Genomic DNA, 25,339 nt, shown 5'->3' with positions numbered 1-25,339 from the left:
AACAGGGAAAAGTGATTCTGACTGCCATGCAGTTAAACATCTATATAAACGTTTATTGTTTCGGCCACAAGTACGACTACATCAAGTTGAGGTCTGTAACAGTAAAATAATGAGTGCTTATGTACCATCACTGTGACGTACTGTATGCCTTCAGAGAGTAGAGATTTTCCTCTTATGATTTTTTTTTCGTTAGTAAAACGGCATAAGAAGGATTTATAGAAAATCAAAATCATTGGAGATGCAACAAATAGTTAACACAAGTGAACAATCTAACATTAAACAGCATCTAAACATTAGGCCTAAATATATGGTTTTCTTCTGACCTATTTTTGTATATACCTTATTTTATTTCATTACTTACTCACTTTTATTATTAACTCTATTTCTGGCACCTCCTGTACATCGTTTGTGTGTTCATTAATGTCCTCTGCCATCTCTGCTTAAGACGAAGAAACAAACCTTGCACTATACAAAAATTACACAAATAGGATCAGAAGTTCCGCAAAAAACTGCTTCTAAGAACACAGCGGACAGAACGGCGCACTGTTCCCCACCTACTCTTCTAACGCATGCGTAAGAAACACTCAATAGTATTGACACTACCGCTATCCTCTTTTTTTCTTTTGAAATATGTGATTGTGATCAGTTGGTGTTCTTTTAATTAGATACTTTAAAAATTGCTGCTTTTGCAAAAACGATGATAATTTCAGGGAGTTTTAACATTTAATTTGTTACATAAAAGAATATGTCAAAACAAAGTTATCTGATATCTCGAATGCAAACTGAAATAGAAAATAGACGTTACTTTATGTTTCTGATTTAATTATACTTTACTCAATTTATTTTCCTCCCATAAAGAGACAGATTACATAAACTTTTTCTAGTTGCACAGTTAAAATGGTCTACTGCATTCATTTTTCTAATCTCATATAATTCACGAATATCACATCACCTAATATGGTAAAATAGAAGTAGATACACTTCATTATGATATCATTCTGAAAATTTCTCCGGAAGGCAGAAACGATAGCTTGCAACTACGCATAAAATTCTTTACAGTGAGCTGAATCAATTTAAATCTGTTGTGCTTATCAATTGATAAAAATCAGTTTAAAATGCCCAGCGCCATATAAATTCAGTACTTCCCTATTTAGTTTTATTATTATTTTTTTTTTTAATTATATTGAAAAACATTTTAGGGTTGGTAAGCAACATTTACTCAATTTATTTTCAATCGATTTAGTTACGCCGCATTCCAGGTGTGTGTGTGTGTGTGTGTGTACGAGGAAACTCATACAAGGATCTCTTATCTATTATTTGTTTTCTTTCAGATTACTCTGCCAAGGAAATGCTAAAATTTATGTTCTACTTCATATTGTATAAATTCTTCTCGAACGTGTGTGTGTGTGTGTGATGAGATGAGATGCCATTGGGTTAGTTTATCAATAATCCTTAAGGATTAAGGTGAAAACAAGACAGAAAGAGCGAGAGAGGCGTAGATCATGGTAACACGTAGTCCAAAGTTCTGAAGATAACCATTCTGTTAGTTTCTTAATATTACAGAGATTTCATTCGGTAATTTTTTTAAACCAAGAACTCTACTAGCTTTGCTCTTGCTCTCAACGCCATTACTCCATAAACACATGATTATAACTTTTTAGAAATAAAAGTTACTTTGAGGTCACCGGACCACTTTATAAAGCACTAGAGTAACTGTTCATTGCTCGTTGATGTTCCTGAACATCTAGTTATTATTCATATCACTCTAATTTTTAAACACTTATTTACCTATCTTCACTTATTTTGATCCCGGGGACTGAAGTTTGTGAAATGTTTTTAATGTTAAGTAAAATTTTAAAATGTTTTTTCCATTCTGATAATTCTTTATCTTTGTCTTTATTATTATTATTATTATTATTCGTGACACTTCCAATGAGTCCGAAGACTCATCGCGGGAGGATATAGTACAACTGTCCGTCTCCACCGATTCTCTACTACCAATCATCTACATCAGCGCCATCTACTGCCCACCACCACCATAGCTAGTATTTTGTGTCTATAAATTGCGTGTGTTCTGAAGGGCTGATTTGTCTGTATGCGGGATGAAAAACCCGAATTTCCGGGAGAAAAAACCCTGGTACCTCCGTATGAGATCGGCTAATTCACCTTCGATTGAAAAAGTCCATATAAAGATTCCTCCCGTCATGATAAGAATCGAACTTTGGGCCTTTTCCCAATCGAATGGCGCAACGTACCGTTCGTTCTTCCAATTGCGCTATGGAGGCGTTTCTACAGTTTTATCATCTTTATCTTTACTTCTTAATTTTTTGGGTTTCCTTTCTTTGTTACTAAGATGTTTCACAATCTGAAAAGCTTCTTTGGTCTTATGCTTTCTGTGATAATCTTCCAAAGTTTGACGTGTGTTTTGTATGTGAGATTCTTTGTCTCTTTTAAAGGACTCATATACTTGGCTAATTATCTCGAAGTTTTGCTTTATCTGTTCACTCTTAAGTTGTCTCATTCTTTGCTTGAGGATGTTTCTATAATTAATCAGTTTTGTGGAATTCGGTTATGCCCAGTTTTCTACTGGTAAGGTATAGAACATGCAACTGGATCACTGTTTATCAAGTGATCCAGTTGCATGTTCTTTGGTTAAATTATTGAAGTTGTTATTATTTTCAGAGTTATTACTCGTAAGCATTGGGTTTTTTACTGGTTTGCAAATGGCTTCATTATATTTATTGTGGAGTGAGGGATCTTCTAAATTGTTCTATTTTATATGTATTGTTGCTGTTTTCTTTGAGTTGTTAGCTGAAGTTTGATATGAGCACTAATGATTTTGTGATCCTAGTTAAGAAAGAAGTTGATGTAGGCTCTAGAGTTCTGTGTGGATCTAACCCATTTACCATTTATAGTATGCGATCGTGTCAAGATTTCAATCCATTTGGGTACTCTCTTGTCCATTTTCTATTTGCATAGTGAGGAAATTTGGTGCGGGGAATGATATAGTTATGGTCATTGCAAAGTTCTGAAAGCAGATGTCTATTGTGATTTGTCGTGTGGTGATGTGTATGTTGCTGTATATTTCTGTGGATCCTGCTAAGTCTGCTCCAATTTGTGCGTTAAAATCTCCACCTATTATATGACAATTATGCATTGGGAGGTTTAAAAGATAAGTAGCAAGTTCTACGTAAAATTTAGAATTGTCTTCTTTGGCGACTTCTGTGGGCATGCATACTGAGGTAATAGTTTGTCTTGGGGTCAGAGTCCAATGTTATGGGTAATATTCTGTTTGATACTTCCTCTATTGCAGAGATTTTATTGTATAATTTTTATTAACTATGATTCCAACGCTGCCGTTACCATGTTTTTCTGCTAAAGAATAAATGACAGTCAATTTTTTGTCTGTTGATGCAGTTTCATTCCAGTCCACGTCAGTTTTCCAATTGCGTCGATATTGTTCAGTTCAGCTCCTCTGCAGAGCTCAAAGAATTTTCCACATTTTGAGAGTGTGCATGCGTTATAACTGGAAACAATTAAAGGGGTTTTCCAAAGTCGAAATTTCGAGGGCTTGCTCTTTTCCTTGTCGATCGACCAGCTTCCAGAAAGGCTTTTGCCAGTCAACGTCATGTTCAATCTCAAGGTGGAAGGATCAGAGCAAGCTCTAGATTTATTTGTTCTGTTTCCTTTCGTAATCAATTTCTGAATCAGCATATCAGGAGATTAACCCTAATATGCTTCACCTGTTGGACCGCGGAAGGTATTTCATTTCCCTCCTACCACCTATTTCTGGGAGGCATTCCCCTATCCACCACCTGGGGGATGCGTTCTTCCTCTAGGGGTTATAGGTTCCCCCCCCAAGGGAGCCTGAAGAAATACCTATAAACTGCAACAAGTTCACTCTTGACGAACTCAAATCAGCACTCAACAAGCAAAAAACATTTAATGCCGGAGGAACTGATGGTATCACAGTCGAAGCCATACTCCACGACCAACTATTTAATATTTTCCTCAATATATGCAATAACGCTCTCAGGACAGGGAAAATACCTCCCGAATAAAAAGAAGGTATAATTATACCAATACAAAAAAAAAAAAGAAAACCTAAATAAAAATAAAACTGCCAAGGATTCCTAAAGAACAGAAGCACATTAGAACACATTCACAATATAAGAAGATTACTGGAAGGTTCCAAGGACGAGAATATTCTTCTTATCCTCAATTTCATAGACTTCACAAAGGCATTTGAGTCCATTAGTAGAATTAACGTGTTTAGTATTTTTTTTATCACCCCAACAAAAGTATTGAAGCAATTGCAGCACCTTATCAAGATTTTCGCGCAAGCGTTCTTGTCAATAGAGAATTGACAGAAAAATTTTCTCTAACAATAGCAGATCTACAAGAAACACCTTGGCTCCCTTCCTTTTTATAATAACCCTAGATTAACTTTTCAGGATACCTGAGAACGGATTTGGCGCAACACTGATAACCAATGATAATCAACTCTGTCTCAGTGACCTCATCTAAGCAGACGATATAGTATTAATAGATTCATCTTTATACAATGCGCAACAAAACTTTGATAAACTATGCCAAGCTGCAAGAATATTTGGATTGCCAGTTAACTCAAATAAAGCCAAAATACTTACAAATAATGGAGACATTATTTGTAAGTATTTTGACAGAGCCCTTCTCAGCCATAGCTAACTTTCTGAAGATAGATCTATAGCCAATCTTCAGCATTCATCAATGTCCCTCTAGGATGCGCATGTATAAGTCCACACATCAGTAAAAAGGAGATGCACCCACCCACCTAGTAACTGCCCACACAGAATTTTTGCTTTCAGAATTTTTAATTTACAGTCAATAATTTTTGAACGTAAAAATTATTGACTATGATAAACGAATTATACGATAAATCATACTTGTCACTTATTTTATTTAGTAGTTATTCTAATATATAGGTTGGTCGATTGGTAGAGCCTCTGCTACTAATGGCTTAGTTAAGTAAGTTTGAGCGGGGTTGGTAGAATACACTCGAATAAGTTACTTTTAACCTGAGATGTATGAGCGAACAGACGCAGGCATCTGCAAATTGCAGAGACATATTTGATATCCCAATAAATATGAGTCTCTTTAAAGAACGTTCAAAAGTACTCTCCTTGCCAAAAATCTGGGAAATTATTATAAAGAACTATACTGTTTAATTACATAAGTTTTTATTACATGTACTTTAATTTTTTTTTTTAATCACACGCACGCACACTTCAAATTATCCTATGTAGTAGCAGTTTTTTATCTGGCTGTGCCGAGACTGCATGTAAGGAGAGAGTCCATTCCCCAATTCAGTGAATGGTGAATATACAAGAATATACCTTTATTTTTGGTAATTGTTTTGATTTTTAAGTGTACTATACTGATGAGATACAAAACGTTAATCGAAATATCTGTAGTTAATATATCTTAATTAAATATTTTTCAACTCTGTTAACTTTTTTACAAAATGAAAAATCCATTGAACAATCTCTCCATAAACGTAGAAATAAATATTATTTGGTTTATAAATATCAGCTTTTATCAAAAGGCCTGTGTTGCTCAGTGGAAGTGACGCTTGCGTCCTCTACATTTGGTCGGACTTCAGTTCACGTCTAGTCGCCGACTGGAGGAACTTTTTCTAAGCCTTTCTTCCACCGATTCCCGAGTTAGTCGATCTCTGGCACGGAAAAGCGGGGTTTTTCCTCCCGGAAACTCGGGTTTTTTATCCCGTAAACTCAAGAAAATCGACCGTAGTACCACATTATATTCAGACAGTAATATGTCTTGTTAGGGTTAAGCACCAAGAGATGGCAGCACTTGTTTGCCAACCTCTTCATTGGTGGCTGCTATAATTAGTGTTGACATGGGCCAGCTATCTCTGATTGGCTATCGGTGGAGATTGAACTGCCCACTCAGTCTCCAAAAGCTAGATAGGGTATAAAGGTCTCGCCTACTTCCCTATAACAAGAATAAAAGGCGTTAGCTGATTTTTTTTTCTTTAGCTTTTATCAATTGATTTCTACCTTTCGTATATACTGGCTACCTACTAATAAAAACAAACAAAAAAAATCAGCTAACGTCTATTTGTTCCCGTATAGGGAGTAGACGAGGCCGTTTACCCTATCTAACGTTTGGAGACTGAGTGGGCAGTTCAATCTCCACTGGTAGCCAATCAGAGAGATAGCTTGCCCAAGGCTATCACTGATTCATCGGTACGCAGTGAAGAAGGCGGCAAGCTAGTGTCGCCATCTCGTGGTCTCTAATCCTAACACAATATATTTTTTTTTTTAATGCCTGAAAATAGTGTGGGTTCGACGGTCGATTTTCTTGAGTTTACGCGTTCCTCTAGTCGGTGACTAGATTTGAACCACCAAATCCTTTCTTCGTGCGATCAAGCGCCGTAGAGTGCAAACGCCACTTCTACTGAGCTACACAGGCTCTATAATAAAAACAAAGTATTAATAAAAATATATCATATTTTTATTAGTATTTAACTTTTTATTACTGCCTATTTCTCTTTTAATGTGAACCTGACGAAGGCTGATACAAGCTGAAACTAGTTGTGTAGTACTAATAAAGTTTGTTTTCATGTCTCTCGGTTCTAGTCATTCACTCTTTTTATAAAAATGTACAACAACCGAGTAAATCAATCTTCATATAGATATACACTAGGGGGATCCTCCCTAGCGCCTATGGTGCCCCGAGCTGGTAAGCTGGTAAGACAAAAAATGTGACATAAAAACGTTTCAAATTTCGGCTTATCTTTTTATATATAGAGAGTAGATATATATCATATACTGTATATCTACTCTATACTATAAAATGATAAGCTGAAATTTGAAACGGTTGTGATGTCGGCGTGAAACGGATGTAGGCTGTAACGCTTTTTTGTAACGTTTTATGTGACGTTTTTTGTAACATTTTTGTAACGTTTTTATGTAACGTTTTTGTCAAGTTATTTGAAACTCAGGGGCTACCCTGAGTGTCGAGTCATCGGAATTCAAGGAGAACCGGCCTACCAGTCCGGAACCCGGGCGCCGTAGGCGTCAGGGGGAGGAGCCCCTTAATATATATATATATATATATATATTATTGATCATAATTTACTCGGTAGAAAATGTATATAAAAATGAATTTAAATGACTCTACACGAGAAAGAAAAGTTTAATGTTAAGATACGACTAGTTTCGTTGAAATTCAACTTCAGCTATCACAGGAAAAGAATTACATAAAAAATAACAGAGACATGATAAAATACATTAAAAGATCTAGTATAAAACACACAAGTAGATTTAAAAACAGGAGAGCGTGCTTCAGTTCCAACTGAAGTTGAGTACGTGCGTGAGCTGACACGAGTGCGCCAGTATTGGACAGTGGCCATGTGTGTATCAGAAATATTGTAGCTAAGGATATTATTAATATGAGATGAATCAAGCGATATTTCTCTAGATTCAATTATTCTTCTTTCAAGTTCATCATAGCATACATGGATATTAGAAGTTTGTGGCCAATCTACGAGGTGTTGGCGGCCTTCATCCATGTTGATAGAGAAGAGAACGTGGCTAGAGAGAGCCACGTTTTATTTAACATTAAATAATACAGATATTTTCGCTAGCTTTGATATAACTTCTTAGTTCACCAATATTCCTTTAAACGACACCTTATCACTTATAAAGAAAGTTTTTTTTCTCCTGATATTATCGATCTGTTTTCCTTTGTTATCTATTCTGGATATTTCTCTTGGAAGTATCAATTTTATAAACGGATAAAGGGTCTCCATCTGGCTTCATGGCTCAAACACATTGGACACTTTCCTCTCTCTCCTCAACAGTCTTTCCTTTCCCACCTCAACAGTATACAGAATCCTACCCACGCAGGCAGTTACATTCATAAACTTTCCCATACAATAATATGGGAAAGTTTGTGAATACAATACTAACCAATAGAGCCTGTAATCTTTGTTCAAATGAGTTTTCTCTTACAGCAAAACTTAATCATATACACCACACCTTCTTATCTAATGGCTAGAGTTCCTACAGCACATTAAAAATAAATAAATAAATCATTCCCCAATCCTTGACCTTCTCTTCAGAAAGATTTTAGTAATGCTATCATCATCATCATCATCACCTATGTCCGAGACACTTCAGAAAAATTAGCCACCATCTTAAAGAAATACAATCTCTGCATGGATTTCAAGCCCCACCAAAAGCATGCTACCTTATATGTCATACTAAAGATCAGCTCCCTCCTCTCTGTCCGCGCCTGTAGGATATTGCTTTTTTCCTGCAAGTTGGCCTACTATGAACCAAAGTTCAGGCTTTTCATTTCAATAACATATCATCGTATTCCAGTGTGTTTGTGTTTCCCATCCTACTGCAGTGATCTGGTATATACTGTATACTCGTATCTCAAATCTATTTCCAATACAGCAGCAAAACCAGTACCCAAACAATATCATCCTCAGATATGATAAGCAGCATTGAGGATACAAAATGGCATTACACCTCATCCAGGATCAATATTTAAGAAAGAAAAAAAACATTTATTGTAACTACTGTATTCTGTATCTCTGAATCTACGGTTCATGTATCTCCTTTCTGTGACTTTTAGTAGAAAGTTAAAAAGCAAGGCATTGTTCTATGGAACTCCCCACATTTTTTTTTTTTTTGCTACAACTCTCTTTAAATCAAGAATGCATTCAAAACATTCATGAAAGTGTTTATAAATCATTGCCTACCTTTCTATTTTGAAAGTAAAATCTTGAGGTTTTCTAAAGGCGAAGATTGATCAGGGTTAATGTAAAAACTATGAAATAAAAAAAATTAATAGTGAGTGAGTATGATGTTACTAAAAGTGAATGAGAATGATACAGAACAAATAAATAAACCAAAAATGAATAAGTATGATGTTGAAATAAGTAAAGAACGAGAATAAAAACCGCAGTAAAAATATAAAAATGAATCGGACATTAAAAAGATCGGACGTTAAAATTTGAAGTATAAAAAGACAAATTTAGACAACTTAAGAACTTAAAAACGTAATAAAATATGACACAATGATGCAACAGGGACCAAGAAATCAATTTACGAGGTGAAGTAAAACCGTTTCGTAAATAATCGTCTTCAGGATATATGAAAATTGTAGAGCACTCTATTCATATTCTGTATTAGTGATCGATGGCGTTCTGATAGGTGGAAAGTTTTGTATGCATATTTATGTTACCGAGATTCTTACTATGTGTTTTTTTTTTTTTTTTATCGCTATAGCACGATATTCTTCATTTTATTTCGCTTTTATGAAAGTTGAGAATTGCCTTTTTTTTTTTTTTTCTATTTAGGGGATGCGAAGTCCAATGATTTTAATTGAACTTCACATGAAGTCTAGTTAAAATCATTGGACTTCATGTCAAGCTATTTCTATGGTTATAGATTTAAAAGAGAGAGGTTTTTTTTTTTTTTTTTTTTTTAAATATTGGGGGATAGGTACACAAGCAATTTCGGTATATACATGCTCTAGATTATCGCTTATATGCTCATATAAGCGGTAATCTAGAGATCTACTCGTAGACACAATCTATTGAAGATGGCGTTGCAAATGAGTGGGCAGAGAAAGCGATAAACCACGGTGCAACACTGTATAATTTAGTGGATTGTTTTCATTTCTGTAATTTTTCACGAGTCATTCAAAATTTTGACAATTTTGAATGACTCGTGAAAAGAACTTTATAATCAGAATATTTATATTTTTAGTGTTAAAGGCTGTGTTGATGTAATAACGAAGTTATTACATCGAATGAGAGAAACTTTACTACATCATCCTTAATCTGGACAGACTGAATGCCCTTAAGTTATCCCCTATGACATAACGTAGTTATTACCTCGAATGAGAATGTTAGCAGCATCTTCTGAGAACTACGTGATGATAAATTTATAACCAAGTGATCTAGACAAAGTCTGGGTCGGAACGTAGTGCGTTGGAGTTGTTGGAGGCTTTCAGATTATTCCAGGTGCCTGCCTTTTACTTTTGTGAATTCTGTTTTCTCTGACTTTGGAGACGTGATATAGGACAAATCACAATTCATGATTTAAAGCATTTAACAGTTCTTCATGCAGAACAGCGATAGTTCTTTTATTTTGGTGGGCTCTATGCAAATAGTAACAATTTGCTCACTTAGAAGCGTCTAACTCGTCCTTCGATAAATACAACGTGCCTGATAGATTTCAACTTTTCCATGAATTTGAGAAAAGGAGAAATTGTATTGGTATCGCAGCATCGTTTATAAAAGACTAACCTGTTAGCGCATTTTAGTTAACTCTTGCCAAATTGTAGCGCCTGGGGAAAATATCATCTGTTTAACGTTATTCATAACGTTTTTACGGTACTGTAACACAGAAGCACTAAATTATAATACCAATAATTTCTGCAGTACTCTCTTTCACAGATACCAATTAAAATCATTGACAGTCTTGGGCCAGCTATCTTTAATTGACTAAGAGTAGAGTTCAATGCCTCCACTTTCCAAAAGTTAGTTGGTTAGTGTTAAATAACCTCGCATAATTCTTCTAGGGTTGCCACCTTTTGGTAAGTCCAAAGAGGGACACACTTATCGAATATGAAAGTCTTCTTCTCCTCTAAATGTATAAAATGAAAGAGCAAAAGTTGAATATGTAATTCTAACCTTATAAAAAATTAAAAGATTGAATACATTGGTACTGGTATTAGTGATTTAATAATATTTGTATTTTAAATATATAAGTTGTCCAACTTAGGTGTAATTCGAGACGCTGAAAATTTTCTTAAAATTCGGGATGTCCCGCCTAATTCGGGACAGGTGGCAACCCTAAATTCTTCTGGGAAATAAAAGGTGTCAGCAGATTTACTTTATTTATTATTTGTATTTCTTTTATTAGTAATAGGTAAAATTTAAAATATATATACTCTGTTGCGAAAATATCATTCAGATATTGATATTTTATTATTATGCTATAAAATTTAATCGCATGCTTTTATGACATTTTAAGTTGCCAAGAATGGGTGGGATGACGGTAGCAGAGTGTGAAAATAAATAAAACTTTTTATTTTTTTTTTACGCTGCTGTTTACAATCTACAAAGAATGTTAATATATTATATTAGAAAAAAAAATAATAATGATGAAATTGGGCGCACGTTTGAAAGCCATATCTCCCATTTGGTGGCTGGTGCAGATAAATTCTTTCCTTACGATACTTAATAACTGCGTGGAAATATTTCCATTAAATTTTATCACTTAATGTGAATAGATAAAGAGTGCCCTCCAGCGATGAGTCCTTGGAGGTGTCACGTAATAATAAGAATAATAAAGTGGAATAATTAAAAGAAACTGTGATAATATTTTCATACGCTTTGCCAAAACCATGGTTCGAGAATAAAAGCAACTACTATTTATCAGTTTGTATTCAAGAACTATCTGCATTTAAGTCACGCTATTCATTAAAAAAAAAATAATAATAATAGTAATAAACAGTGTTTCCAATTTCTACATGATATCAGTTAGCAAACACGTGCGATAGACTAACTTTTCCATGACCACCATTTCATACACTGAAGCTATTGTGAAAAAATCAACCTATAGATTCCCAGATTAGATTTGGTTTTTGACTATACGAAACACAGAAAGAAATACTTCACTAACAGACAGGATCCTTAAATATTTTGAAGCTAGTGAGGGAGTAATTTTTAATAACAGAAATAAGGCGACTTATTGCTTTATTTTAATCGCATTTAATAACAAGCAATGCATTATTAGCATTAACAGATGTTATGATCCAAGCCTAAGCTACTATTTTTTTTTTTTTTTTACAACCAATTTGTCTTTTTATCCAGAATAAACTCTAAATTGGTGTCCCAGAAGGAACTTCAATAGTTTAAAAAAAAAAGAAGTGAAATGCAGGACGTCCGACGACATATGAATGAATCCTCTGGACTCTTCTACAGAGGAGAATCTGAAGCGGAGCCCTGCAAAGGACGTTTTGCAGCAGCGGTGATTGCAGCCTAACTCAGTAATTTGTATTTAAAGTAGACTTTAAATACAGATTATGGTATATGGTATAAATGAACAAATCATAAAAGTCAATAAAAGCAACGCGCGCACACAAGGAAAAGATGCCAACGTAACACATCACATTTTACTCTGTACTACATTTTCTGTGGAATATACATATTTTTGTGGCACATATGGCAGAATTTATGTTTTCCTCTCACTTTTAGAGGAAGCTGAATAAGACTAACGTGAGTCATTATCATCATTGGCTCGACAGCACTCTGTGGGCCCTGGCCTTTTTCAGAAATCTTTGCTAGCCTTCCTTATTCATTGCTAAGTTCTTCCAGGTTTTAACATCCTGGATCACTCCATCTTTCCATCTCAATTTGTCTTCCAAAATTTTTTCCCCTTCTGGCTTGGCATCGAATAACTTTTCTTAATAAATCTGTTATGAACTTCTGGACAAACAAACAAAAACGTTGGTGGCAGTTATCTGCCATACTCTACCAGGAAATCACTGATAATATCGGCCTGCTTTTACTATGGGTAAGGGTGAAGTTTTGCTGCAATCAATCTACGAAAACTCTGTTAGGGTTAAAACGACTTCGCCTATTCCCTTTGGTAAATAAAAGGCGTTAGAGGATTTTATTTAAAAAATGGCGGTCTCGACAACTTGATGAACGTCTTTGAAACACTACCCCCTCTCACAAAGCTAAAGCCTGACTTCAGATTTTTGAAATATTATTGCAATAAACAACTCTTTTCCATTTAATTAAATATACGGGTGATTCATCGCTGGAGAGCAATTATTCATATCTCCTTAAACTCATTTACTGACGAAGCACTTCACATCCACCTCACAACCAAAGTGCAAAGTTTCTAAATTTAGGAGGCAAAGATGGAATGCAGAGAATACACTAGGTGGCAATATCTTGGAGGAAGTGCTGGAAATAAGGGATCTGGGAATGATTGTGAATAAAAACGTAATATTTCAGAGACACATTGTTAGAATCGTGAAGACATAACAGATTATAGCAATGATGCGTGGACACTAGCGTGTAGAAGTCAGGACTGATATGGTTCCACTATATAAGGCTTTGATTAGGCCACATATGGACTATTATGCACAAATTGTCACCTGGTTTTTCAAAATGATGTGAAGAGATTGGAAAAGGTCCAGAGACTACTAAGGTCATTTCGGTCTCTGGAATGTTCAGCCTGAAGACAGATCGAGAAAATGTAGACTGCAGAGACTAATGGGTAGGGGAGGAGGGGGAAATTTGTTTGAGACATACAGTATATGTTATTAAATGGTTGTCACTAGATTAATGTGGATGATCTTTTACATAGAATGGGGAAGAACAAAGGAAGAACCAGAGGTCATTTTCGGAAGTTGTACAAGGAAAGTGTGAGCAAGGCAGTGAAGAACAGATTTTTTACATGGAGAGTGGAGTGATTGGAATGCATTGCCTGAGAGTGATGTGAATACTGAAACAGTGAATATATTTAATGCTAGTGTGATAAACTGTGTGTGTGTGTCTACTAGTGGGACCTCCCACGATAAGTCACTTAACTTGATGGATGAAAATAACAGAAATCAGTTAACGCCTTTAATTCTCTTATAGGGAATAAAAAGGCAAGGATTTTTAACCCTATCTAGCTTTTGGAAAGTGAGTGGGCAGGTCAATCTCCACTGGTAGCCAATCAGAGATAACTGGCCTGACTATCACTAATTCTAAGGGGAAACCGCAGAAGAGACTCGCAAACAAGTGCTGTCATCTTTTGGTACCTAACCATAACAAGGTATGTTATTGTCTGAAATAGTGAGGGTTATAAGGTCGATTTTCTTGAGCTTACAGGACGAAAAACTCGTGATTCAGGGAGAAAAAAAGCCTCCTTGTCCATGCCAGAGACCGAAACTCGGTAACTTTGCTGAAAAAGGGCAGAGAAAAAATCGGCGACTAGACTTGAACCTTAAGTATCTTCTGGTGGCCTAGTGCAGAGGATGCCAGTGCCACTTCCGCTGAGCTACACAGGTTACCACTACTAATAATGATAACCATCTCTAGCAAATTCATTTGCCGCACTCCAAGGAAAATTTAGTCTTAAAACCTTTGTTAACTACATTCTTACAATTTTCACGACTGATCCCTCATTCCCCTCCTTCCATGTATGCAACCTGTAGTTTAAAAATGTGGCAAACGGGAATGACTATGTTTACATGAAATTTAGGCAATGGAAGGCACTGGGAGACAGAATTTTTTCGATCTCTGGATTTAGCATCAGCAGATATAGTATTTTGGAATCAAGGGCTCAAGGGCTCACTTTAGTGAGTATGGGCATGGCAAACCCGAGGTACCTGATGCTGGACCATGCCTTATTTCATGTAATATATATCTGTTATATTATTCTGTACACTGGTCCCTCCTCTTCTTTCTTTGCTTCTTTCTCCTCTCCTTGCTCCTTCCCCCTGATGCTATTAGAGTATTCGAGGGCTAGGGGTGAGTCTTTCCTATCTTGCTAAGTCATTTCGTCTTATGCAGCCGCCGAAGGAGGCAAGCTAGCCTCAATAGGTGCCGGTCCCAAGCCCGGATAAATGCGAGGGTTGATGTCAGGAAGGGCATCCGGTCGGAAAACTTCAATGCCAGCTCAAACTATGATTATGAGTCAAAGAGAAACTGATATAAGGGCTAGGGCGTACCCCTTAAGCGACGCGCAGCCACATCGCCCTACAGCTGCGAGAAATGGAAGAGGGCTACCGCATCAAGGGCGGGTGCGGTTAAAGAAGCGAGCCCAGCAGGTGGACAGGATGTTGCGAGTGGGAACACTGAATGTTGGAAGCATGACTGGAAGGGGAAGAGAGGTGGCAGACATGATGAAGAAGAGGAAGTTGGACATTTTATGTGTGCAGGAGACAAGGTGGAAGGGGGGGAAAGGCAAAGGAACCGGGAGATGGATATAAATTGTTCTACTCTGGAGCGAATAACGAGGGAAGAAATAGTGTAGGAATTGTGGTGTGTGGCAGAATGAAGGGTAAAGTACTGGACGTGGGTAGAAGGAATGACAGGATCATGCGAATGAAATTGGGTCTTGGAGAAGAGCGGGTGGTCGTATTATGTGTATATGCCCGCAAATTAGTTGTACAGCAGAGGAAAAAGATGAGTTCTGGAACGTGTTAGATGAAGAAATGAGGGAATTGGAAGAAAATGAGATGGTGATTGTCGGAGGAGACTTGAACGGACACATAGGAAGACAGAATAGAGATTATGAAAGGGTGCATGGTGGCCACGGAGTGGGAATGATGAACCAGGAAAGAGAGAGGGTTGTGGACTTTGCAGTAGCGTTTGATCTGGCAATTGTGAACTCGTTTTTCTACAAGAGGGAAGAACATTTGATAACATTTAGGAGTGGTAACAACAGCTCACAAATTGACTACATTTTGACTAGAAGAAAACATCTTAAGGTTGTGACAAATTGTAAAGTAATTCCAACAGATCAAGTAGCACAACAACACCGACTGCTGTGCGCAGACTTTCAAATAAGATCGAAGATAAGAACTTCTGGATGCCGTGGAATGAAGACAATTAAGTGGTTTCGCTTAAAAGAGGAGAGTGTGAGGAATTGTTTTAGGGAGAGGGTGTTAGAGAAGATTTCGGATGGACTGGAAAGTGCACAGGATTGGTGGAAACATAATTCAAAAGTAATCCTGAGCTGTGAAATTGAGGTGCTTGGTGAGACATCTGGAAAGATTAGAGAGCAGAAGGAGGGTTGGTGTTGAAATAATGATGTACAAGTGGCAGTGATAGCTAAGAGGAAGGCAAAACAGAAGTGGGATGAGTCAAGAGTGGAAGAGGACAGAGAGGTGTACAAAGAGAGAAAGCAAGAAACCAAGAGAGTTGTGGCACAGGCGAAGGCCATGGCATATCAAGATCTATATGATCAATTAGAAACAAAGGAAGGACAGAGAAAAATTTACCAACTAGCGAAATGTAGACATAAAGCAGCAAAGGACATCTTATATGTGAGGCAGATCAAAGATGCTGAAGGAAGAGTATTATGGAAGGATGTGGACATAAGAAACAGATGGAAAATATACTTTCAGGGACTTTTAAATGAGGAAAATGCAAGGACTCTCAGAGGAGATGGGCAGCCGTCTGAGGGGATGGTGCAGAACATCAGTAGAGTGGAAGTGATGGAGGCCGTGAAGAGGATGAAGAATGGAAAATCAGTGGGCCCCGACAGAATTCCAGTGGAGGCATGGAAGGCACTGGGGGAAGAGGGAATTGACCTGCTGTGGGACCTGTACATGAAAGTTTGCCAACAGGAAAATATACCTGAGGAATGGAGGGAGAGTACTCTTGTCCCCATCTACAAGGGTAAAGGGGATGCACAAGACTGTAAAAATTACAGAGGAATAAAGTTGATGTCCCACACAATGAAGATCCTAGAAAGAGTTCTTGATGGTAGATTGAGGAAGGAGGTAGAGATTGCAAAGGAACGATTTGGTTTCATGCCTGGTAGATCAACAACAGATGCTATCTTTGGGTTACAGCAGATGATGGAAAAATATCGAGAGAAACAAAGGGAGCTACATCTGGTATTTATTGATCTGGAGAAAGCATACGATAGAGTGCCAAGGCAAGAAGTCTGGAGGTGTCTGAGGGAGAAGGTGCCGGAGAAATATGTCAGGTTGGAGCGGGAAATGTACAGAAATGTGAAGACAAGTGTTCAGACCTGTTTGGGACAGACAGAAAGTTTTCAAGTAACAGTTGGCTTGCATCAAGGGTCAGCATTAAGTCCGTTTCTGTTTAATATTGTGATGGAGGTGGTATCAGAGGAGGTGAGAGAAGATGCGCCTTGAACAATGTTGTATGCAGATGACATCTTGTTGTGTGTAGATTCAAGAGAAGAAGCGGGAACTAAACTGGAAAGATGGAGAAAAGTACTGGAAGAGAGAGGTATGAGACTGAGCAGAAGTAAGACAGAGTATATGTGTTGCGCAGTGGGCGGCGGCCAGGAGACAGATCTGGAGCTGGAATGAAATGTCATCAGGAAGGTGAGAGACTTTAGATACTTAGGTTCAACAGTGGAAGAAGATGGAGGAGCTGAGAAGGAAGTGGGATGCAGGATACAAGCGGGTTGGAGGAACTGGAGGGAGATGGCTGGAGTGTTATGCGATAAGAGGGTGCCGATCAATCTGAAAGGCAAAATTTATAGGACAGTGGTGAGGCCAGCTATGACATATGTTATAGAAACTGTGGCCCTGAGGAAAAATAATATCAGCAGGATGGAAGTAGCCGAGATGAGAATGCTTAGGTGGATGTGCGGTGTGACCAGAAAGGATCGTCTGAGAAATGACTATGTCAGGGGAACAGTGAAAGTTACGAACTTAGGAGCGAAAATACAGGAGGCAAGGTTGAGATGGTTTGGTCATGTGATGAGGAGGGAGGACGAATATGCGGGAAGAAGGATCATGCAGATGGATGTGCAAGGAAGGCAGAAGCGTGGGCGGCCAAAGAAGAGATGGAGGGAGCTGGTAGAAGAGGACTTGAAGATGAAGAACTTGGATGTGGTGACAGCCCAAGACAGGAAGGTGTGGAAGAGACTCATTACAAACAGTGACCCCACTTAAGTGGGAGAAGCTGCAGAAGAAGAAGAAGAAGAGTTAGTATTTTGGAAACAAATGATGTCGATTTGTGGATACCAGTAGCATGCTGGAAAGTGAAGAGAATTTGGCAGCTTGGTAGAGGGAAACGGTTTATCTGGTGGCCATGATTGTATGCGTGAATGACAGTTAAAAGAAGGATGTGTGGAGAGAGAAACAGAAGTGGTGAGATAGATGGAAGGCATAAAAAGGTTGAGGGAAATGAATGAAGATATTAGAAAACTTAGTGGTTGGCTAGTGTAAGGGGAACAAGAATAGGTGTGGGGGTAAAGGCATGAGAGAGCAAAGAAGAGAAGTAAGCGAGAGAATAGGAGAGAGAGAGAGAGAGAGAGAGAGAGAGAGATGAGAGGAATGAAGTTGAAAAAAAGAGAGACCAGAAGAAAAAAGATTCAGGGATGCCAATGAAGACATTCATTCATTTATCATGTATGGAGATTAGATGATTTACAGCGTGTAAATCATCTTCTAAAAAATATTATAATACGGATAGAAATCGAAGGGTCAAGCAGAATTCTGCAGAACAGGGAAGGTAAATGTGGTAGTGGAGTGTTACTCATGATAAGTGATGAATTGTGCCCTCTCAAGGTATAGAATCAGAGTAGAAACGACACTAATGGCTTTGAGAGGATATAGTGTGAGACAGACACCCATATGGCAAAATATTTAGTAGAATATTACTGTAGACCAAGGAATATAAATGATCTGTCCATTCATCGGCATCATCGGTCCATTCTTCTTCGAAAATGCAGCTGGTAAGGCAATAACAGTTAATGGTGCTCGCTATCGCGACATGATAATCCAGTTTTTTGTGCCTAAATTGCAAGATATAGATGTGGACGACATGTGGTTTCAACAAAACAGTGCCACATGCCATACAGCCCGAGAAACAATTCAGTTTCTGCATGACTCATTTCCTGGTCGTGTAATTTCCCGTTTTGGTGATCAGAATTGGCCGCCCAGATCATGTGAGTTAACACTGTTGGACTTTTTTCTTTGGGATTTTTTGAAGTCTAAGGTTTATGCCAACTGTATCAACGAAACTCAGCCACATTTATACAAAACGGTCATGGAAAATTTCCACAAAAAAGTGCGTATGTGCCACAAAGCCGTGGAGGCCATTTACCCGATATGCTATTCCATGCATAACCCTATACTGTATACGTTATGAATCAATAAGAAATTAAAATTTTTAATTAAAAACCTGTGTTTTCTATTAAAATTACTTTATGCGAGAATTTTGGGACACCCTGTATAACCAAATGGGCAGGACAGCCAATATCAAAATTTCTGAGCACTTGGACTATATCCATTTCTACCATTACAACCACTCTGGACTTGCTGACGATGCACACCACAGGATACACTGGAAGAAGGCCACTCTATTTCACTGCAGCAAACACAAATACGCGACTGTTCCTCAAATCTTCCTCAACCCTGAGAATTTTTTTCAAACCTGAACAACCAAAATCACCCAATTTAACACAGTAGGGAGACACCATTTAGAATTCCAGGCACTACTTCTGTTACATTTCTTCAGCCTCATTAATATATTCACAATGTTAGAGCCTGCTTGAACATATTGTTCTGTGTTCCTTGATAACAATTTAACTGTGCCAATATACAAGTATTAATTAACCTTATAATCAATATACATTATAATTTCCTCAAAAATAAGTTATGAAAACCCAATATGGCGGCAGAATGCAATACTAAGGGAACTGAATTTTTTTTTGGATTTCCTGAGGGACAACTATTTTAGGCAACATGTGGTGGATGGAACAAAAGTTTTGGATCTAGTCATACTTCCCTGTGTAGCTCAGTAGAATTGGTGTTTGCATTCTTCAGCGCTAAAGAACCGCCTGAAGATAAACTTAGGCAAGTGATGTTCAAGCCTAGTCGCCAACTAGAGAAACTTTTTCTGACCAGTTCCATAGTCAGTTGATCTCTGGAACAGGGAGGGCCTTTTGCCCTACTGTGTTAAGAAAATCGACCATAGAACCCACACTATTTCAGATATTAAAAATATTGTGTTAGGGACCTAGAAATGTGGCACTTGTTGAGCCCTTTCTTGACTGCAGGCTGCTTAAATAAATTAGTGATAGCCTTGGGCCAACTACCTCTGATTGGTTACCATTGGAGATTGAACTTCCCACTCAGTCTCCAAAAGTTAGATATGGCTAAAACGGCCTCGCTTATTCCCTATACGCTAATAAGGCATTAGCTGATTTTTTTTCCTCTTCTCATACTTCCATTTGGTGAGTGACATATATTCCTGAATGGAAGGCTGCATAAGTACATAGAAGAATCAAAGCAAAAGGAATTTAAGTGGAACTTTAAGGCAAGCTGCTCTTGTAGACCGAGAAACTAACTTGCAGCAACACAATGGGTGAAAGATGAAGAGAGGTCAGTAGTGCATGGGAGATACTTAAGAACAAACTGTCAATAGCAATGACATTGTATATTTGAGTAAAGATAAAGTGATTTGGAATCAAATGGATGGAAAGGGACATTTAAGGGGAATTGCAGATGAAAAAAAAGAGAAAAGTTGTATGAGGAATGGCCTCGCCCACTCCCTATACGGGCATAAAATGCATTAGCTGATTTTTTTTCCTCTCATACTTCCATTTGGTGAATGAACATATATTTCTGTCTGGGAGGATAAATAGGCACATATGAAGGTATAGGAAATAAATTAAAACACTGTTTGTTTTTGAAGTTAAACTTTAATTTCAACATTCAAAAATGTTATTTTTCTTGCTTTTTTGTTAGCAAAATCATCGATGACATTGGTGAAGTCTATTTCATAGTAATGTAGGTAATTCTTAATCAATTTTATTTAGAAAAACTCTTCTCACAACTAGCAACACTTACAGCAATTGTGAGGAAAATTCGCAGTAGTATTACAATATTTGGAAATGAGTTCTCGAGACTCATCATCAAATTCCTGCCATGTACCCTCAAAGGTGTGAGTGTACAGGATATGACAGTACTACATGAAAAATTTACATTATTACTAATTTCCTATCTACAATTTTCCTCCAAATCAGCCTGTTATTACTTGTCAAGACTCCAACATTATCAGATCTTATATTTCTATCATCCAAGGCACTTTGTACAGTATCAATCCACCTATATCTTGGTCTTCCTCTGGGTTGTTTTGCTGCCAACCTGGCAGAGAACACGTTTTGCTAATCTTTCCTCACCCATCCTATTTAAGCGACCATACCACCTGAGATTAGCTCTGGTGGTATGGTAACGCAATCCTGGATGCTGACAATATCAAGTTCTTTCCCAATATCCTCGTTTTTAATATGATATTGCCATGTGTTCACACCTCTAATCTTTCTCAGGATTCTCATATCTGCAGCCTCTAGTCTTTGGTCGTGTTTTACTTCTGACCCAGCTCTCAGATCCATAAGTTAAAACTGGTTTGAACACTGTCTTGAATACAGCTAATTTAGTGTTCCTACTAATTTCTCTCTTATTCCATATGAATTTATTCAATTGACTTCCTACCATACCATCTTTATTGATTAAGGTTCTGTCATATTGTAAGCATCTCTGTTTTATCTGCCTCTGTTCTTAAATCAGTCAATATCATAGTGGCACTACAATATTATTTCCACTTGGATGGTATACCATTACAAAATGATCACTCAGTAACTCATCCATTTCATATGCTTCTGTTACCTCCTTACCATCAGTATTAGTTATAGCCATTTTCCATAATCATTCCTCCTTTTACTTACCACATAATGAAAGAACTTTTTGGAATTTCCTTTGGGAACAGCTTTCATCAACTGTTTCGTCAATTATTACATACAAGACGTTCTGTTTGTACATACATGTGGCGGTGAATTTGAGCTGTGTAGAAGAAAGTGATTTTTAATTAGTGAATATCCATTTTTTCCTACGTTTTTGAGTGCTAAATCGTTTCTCTGAATACGAGTGTACTTCAATGGTAGTTTTTTGGAAGTTAGTTGCTGCCGCGATATAATATATTTTGGTTACCTTAGGAATCAAATGCATAACGGTGGAAGACAAAACGAAGCTAAGTTTTCATTACTGTATTTAGTTATATTTCATTTTATTTATTGTACTTAAATGTTTTGTTTTGCTTGTAATTGTTTGTACTTTTTTTTCTATTTATTTAACGGAATTTATTAACTGAATAATTAATGATTACGCTACTCGGCAGTAACGAATGATGACGGATTCAGCAGAAGTCGCAAGTGGCGTATCGCCAAGTCCTCCGCCATTTAAGAACTCAATTATTAGCAATATAATAAGGGACTTAGTGGCATGCAGTACTTGCGGCATGTATGCGTCTCGGGAATTAGATATGTGGCTTGTGAAAGAGAGCGGAGGGCGTATATGCGCAAAATGCAGGCAGTTGGAGGAAATAAGTGCATTAGAAATATCGATATCCGACTTTGTTGCTCCAGGAACGGGGAATGAGCGTAGGAAGACAAGTAGTGTAATAGGAGAGAATGAAAAAAAGATATATATGAATGAGAAAATAATAGTTGATAATGTGGAAGGTGTGAGAGACTGTGAAAGTTTAGATGGTTTTGTTTGGGAGAGTGAATTTAGATTAAGAGTGACTGACCTGCAGAGGGGGATAGATGAGTTGAAAGAGGAGGTGGAATGTCTTGTGAATGAGAGCAGAAGTATGAAAGATAAGATTAGGAGAATGGAAGAGATAAATGCAAGGAGAATCAGAGTAGGAGAGAGGGAGAGAATTTAGGGAGTATGAGTGAGAGGTATAAGGGTGCTAGTAGAGGAGAGAATGGAAACAGTAGAAGACAGGGGATGAGAGAGAGGTATGGGAATGCTAGCAGACGAGATGGAAACAGTAGGAGATATGGAAGTGCTAGAAGAGGAGAGAATGGAAACGGTAGGAGAGATGGAATGAGAGAGAGGTATGGGAATGCTAGAAGAGAGAATAGCAGTGGAGGAGAGGGAATGAGAGACCCATGGGAATGAAAGAAGAGAGAATGGAAACAATAGGAGAGGGAATGGTAAGAGGTATAATGTATGGCGACTCAATGATCTGTGGTGTTCAAGATAGGATGCGTGAGGAGTTTGCCAGGAGGAACAATAGAAAGGGTGGCTATGGCAATTAAGAGAGGTGAAAGGGTGGATGAGATGATTGTGATGGTAGGAACGAATGACTTGAGTGCTAATGTAAGTCGGGCAGCGAGAGATATGAGGTTTTTGCTTGAGACTGTATGGAAGAAGACAGAGAGAGGAAAAATAATGTGTGTTGCCTAGGTATCATAATGATGAGCTGAGCAGAAGAGCAGTGATATTGAATGGCATAATAGCAAGAATGTGTGACAAGAGAGGAATTGTATGCGAGAGACCGTTTACATTTGAATGAGGATGGACGTAGGTATCTGGAGAGATTGCTGTTCTGAAAGAGTCAGTGTCCCAGGGAGGATGATAGCAGGGGTGGCCTCGTGGGAATGGATACTTGGGAGAAGGGAGACGATGTCAGGTAACGCTGAGCCCAGTGGAGTCTAGAAGGGATAATGCTTGATATAGAAACAATGGCATTTATATGCTTTATACTAATGCCAGGAGTATCCGGAATAAGGGAGAGGAATTGGTGGCACAGATAGCATCAGCCTGGCCAAAAATTATTGGGATCACTGAGACATGGTTGACAGAAGAGGATATAATAACAGGAATAGAAGTTGCTGGGTATAGCATTTTTAGTCAGGATAGGAGGGGAAAGCGTGGTGGTGGGGTACTGCTTATGATAAGTGATGACCTATGTCCTCTAAGAGTGGAGGCTGTGGAAGGAAATGAGAGAAATGATTTTGAGAACATATGGTGTGAAGTAGAGGTAGGCAAGACAGAATATTTAGTGGGGTGTTGCTACAGACCCAGGAGCATGGAGGATGGGGACCAGGAGATGTTTAGACAGCTAAGTTTGGCAAGTGTAAGAAGAATGATTGTTATGGGAGATTTTAACTACAGTAGTATAAATTGGAGAGAGGAAGATGCATGTAGCAATAGTGGAATGGAATTTCTAGAATTCTTGAGGGACAAATGTCTTAGGCAACATGTAACAGAAGGAACAAGAGTTTTAGATTTAGTTATAGCATCAGAAGAGTTGATAATAACTGAGATGACATCTCTCCCACCACTTGGAGAGAGTGACCATATGGTTTTGACTTGGAAAATGAATAGACATGCAGGAGTATCAAAGAGACGGGAACTTATGTGGAATTATAATGCAAATGATTATAATAGTCTTAGACGTCAACTTCGGGAAGTTTCATGGAGGGAGGAATTGGAAGGCCGGGATATCGTTAGTGCGTGGGAAATTATGAAAGAATATTTGTTAGCAGCAATGGTAAGTTCTATATCACGAGTGAAGAAGAGGACACAATTTGGAGTAAAGTGGATGACAAACAATATTAAACAGGAATTGTATGTGAAAAAGAGGCTATGGAAGAGATATAAGGAGACAGGTGAAGAGAGGATGCGTGAAGAATATAAGACAGAGGCCAGAAGAGTGACTAGTGTGGTAAGGAAAGCGAAACTGGAATATGAGAGGAGATTGGCCCTAAGATCCAAAGAGAATCCTAGGGAATTTTTTAGCTATGTGGCCAGTAGGAGGAGAAATGACTGTGGAAGAATGATATTGTGGGATAAAAATGGGAATAGTGACTAATGCAGAGGACATAGTGGAATTGTTCAATGACCACTTTATTGAAGTATTTCATCCTGGAGGAGTCAGTTTTAATGCTAGAGGGATAGGGCAGGTTCAAGGTTTAGAGGTATAGGAGGAGAGTGTGTTTCAGATACTGAGAACTCTGGATGTCAATAAAGCTTTTGGACTGGATGGTATTTCACCACGAGTTTTGATAGAATGTGCTAGGGAACTGACAGTGCCTTTAACCTGGCTTTTCAATGAAAGTCTGGCTTCGGCAAAGGTGCCCAGGGAATGGAAGGAAGGTAAGATAGTGGCATTGCATAAGGACGGTAGCAGACTGGAAGTGTCTAATTATAGATCAGTCTGTGTGTCATCAGTAGTTGTTAAGATCTTGGAGAAAGTAGTGAGGGCGTATACAGCACTGGGCAGATGAGGGTAATTATCTGTGAGAGTCAACATGGATTTATGAAATGCCGCTCTTGTTTTAGCAATATGCTAGCCTTTTATAATAAAGTTACAAGAACATTAGATGGGGGAAAGGCATATACTGCAATTTTCTTAGACTTAGCAAAGGCATTTGACAGGGTGCCACATGATAAGCTGATATTTAAGTTACAACACATGGGTCTGGATGTCAGATTGGTCAACTGGATTCAGGATTGCCTGTCTGATAGGTATCAGAGAGTTGTGTATGGTGGAGCAGTTTCAAGGGGACAGAAGGTTACAAGTGGGGTCCCACAGGGCTCAGTACTAGGACCTATAATGTTTAACCTTTATATCAATGACATTGCAAGTGGATATTCAGTTGTTTGCAGATGATGCGAAGCTGGGAAGGATTATTAGTAAGAGTGCAGATGTGGTAGCCCTGCAAGAGGATTTGAATAAGCTAGATAGATGGGCAAATGAATGGGGGTGTCAGTTTAATGCAGCAAAATGTAAGGTCTTGAG

General features: G+C 37.9%; 1 protein-coding gene across 1 annotated transcript in view; it reads right to left on the bottom strand.

The window, feature by feature from the left end:
* Positions 1 to 565, bottom strand: part of Clic (chloride intracellular channel protein 5) — a 76,415-nt gene extending 75,850 nt beyond the window's left edge. The window contains exon 1 of the mRNA XM_090395276.1: positions 366 to 565. Within this exon, the coding sequence (XP_090251402.1) occupies positions 366 to 434 (69 nt within the window). The 5' untranslated portion in view covers positions 435 to 565. The remainder of the gene's footprint in view (positions 1 to 365) is intronic.
* Between the last annotated feature and the right edge of the window lie 24,774 nt (positions 566 to 25,339).

This window comes from Typopeltis vanoorti, chromosome 7 (assembly GCF_054136105.1).
Source record: "Typopeltis vanoorti isolate ZY-2024b chromosome 7, IOZ_Tvanoo_1.0, whole genome shotgun sequence".
NCBI lineage: Eukaryota > Metazoa > Arthropoda > Arachnida > Uropygi > Thelyphonidae > Typopeltis > Typopeltis vanoorti.
Note: the sequence above shows the minus strand (reverse complement) of the source record. Positions and strands in the feature narration are given on the sequence as shown.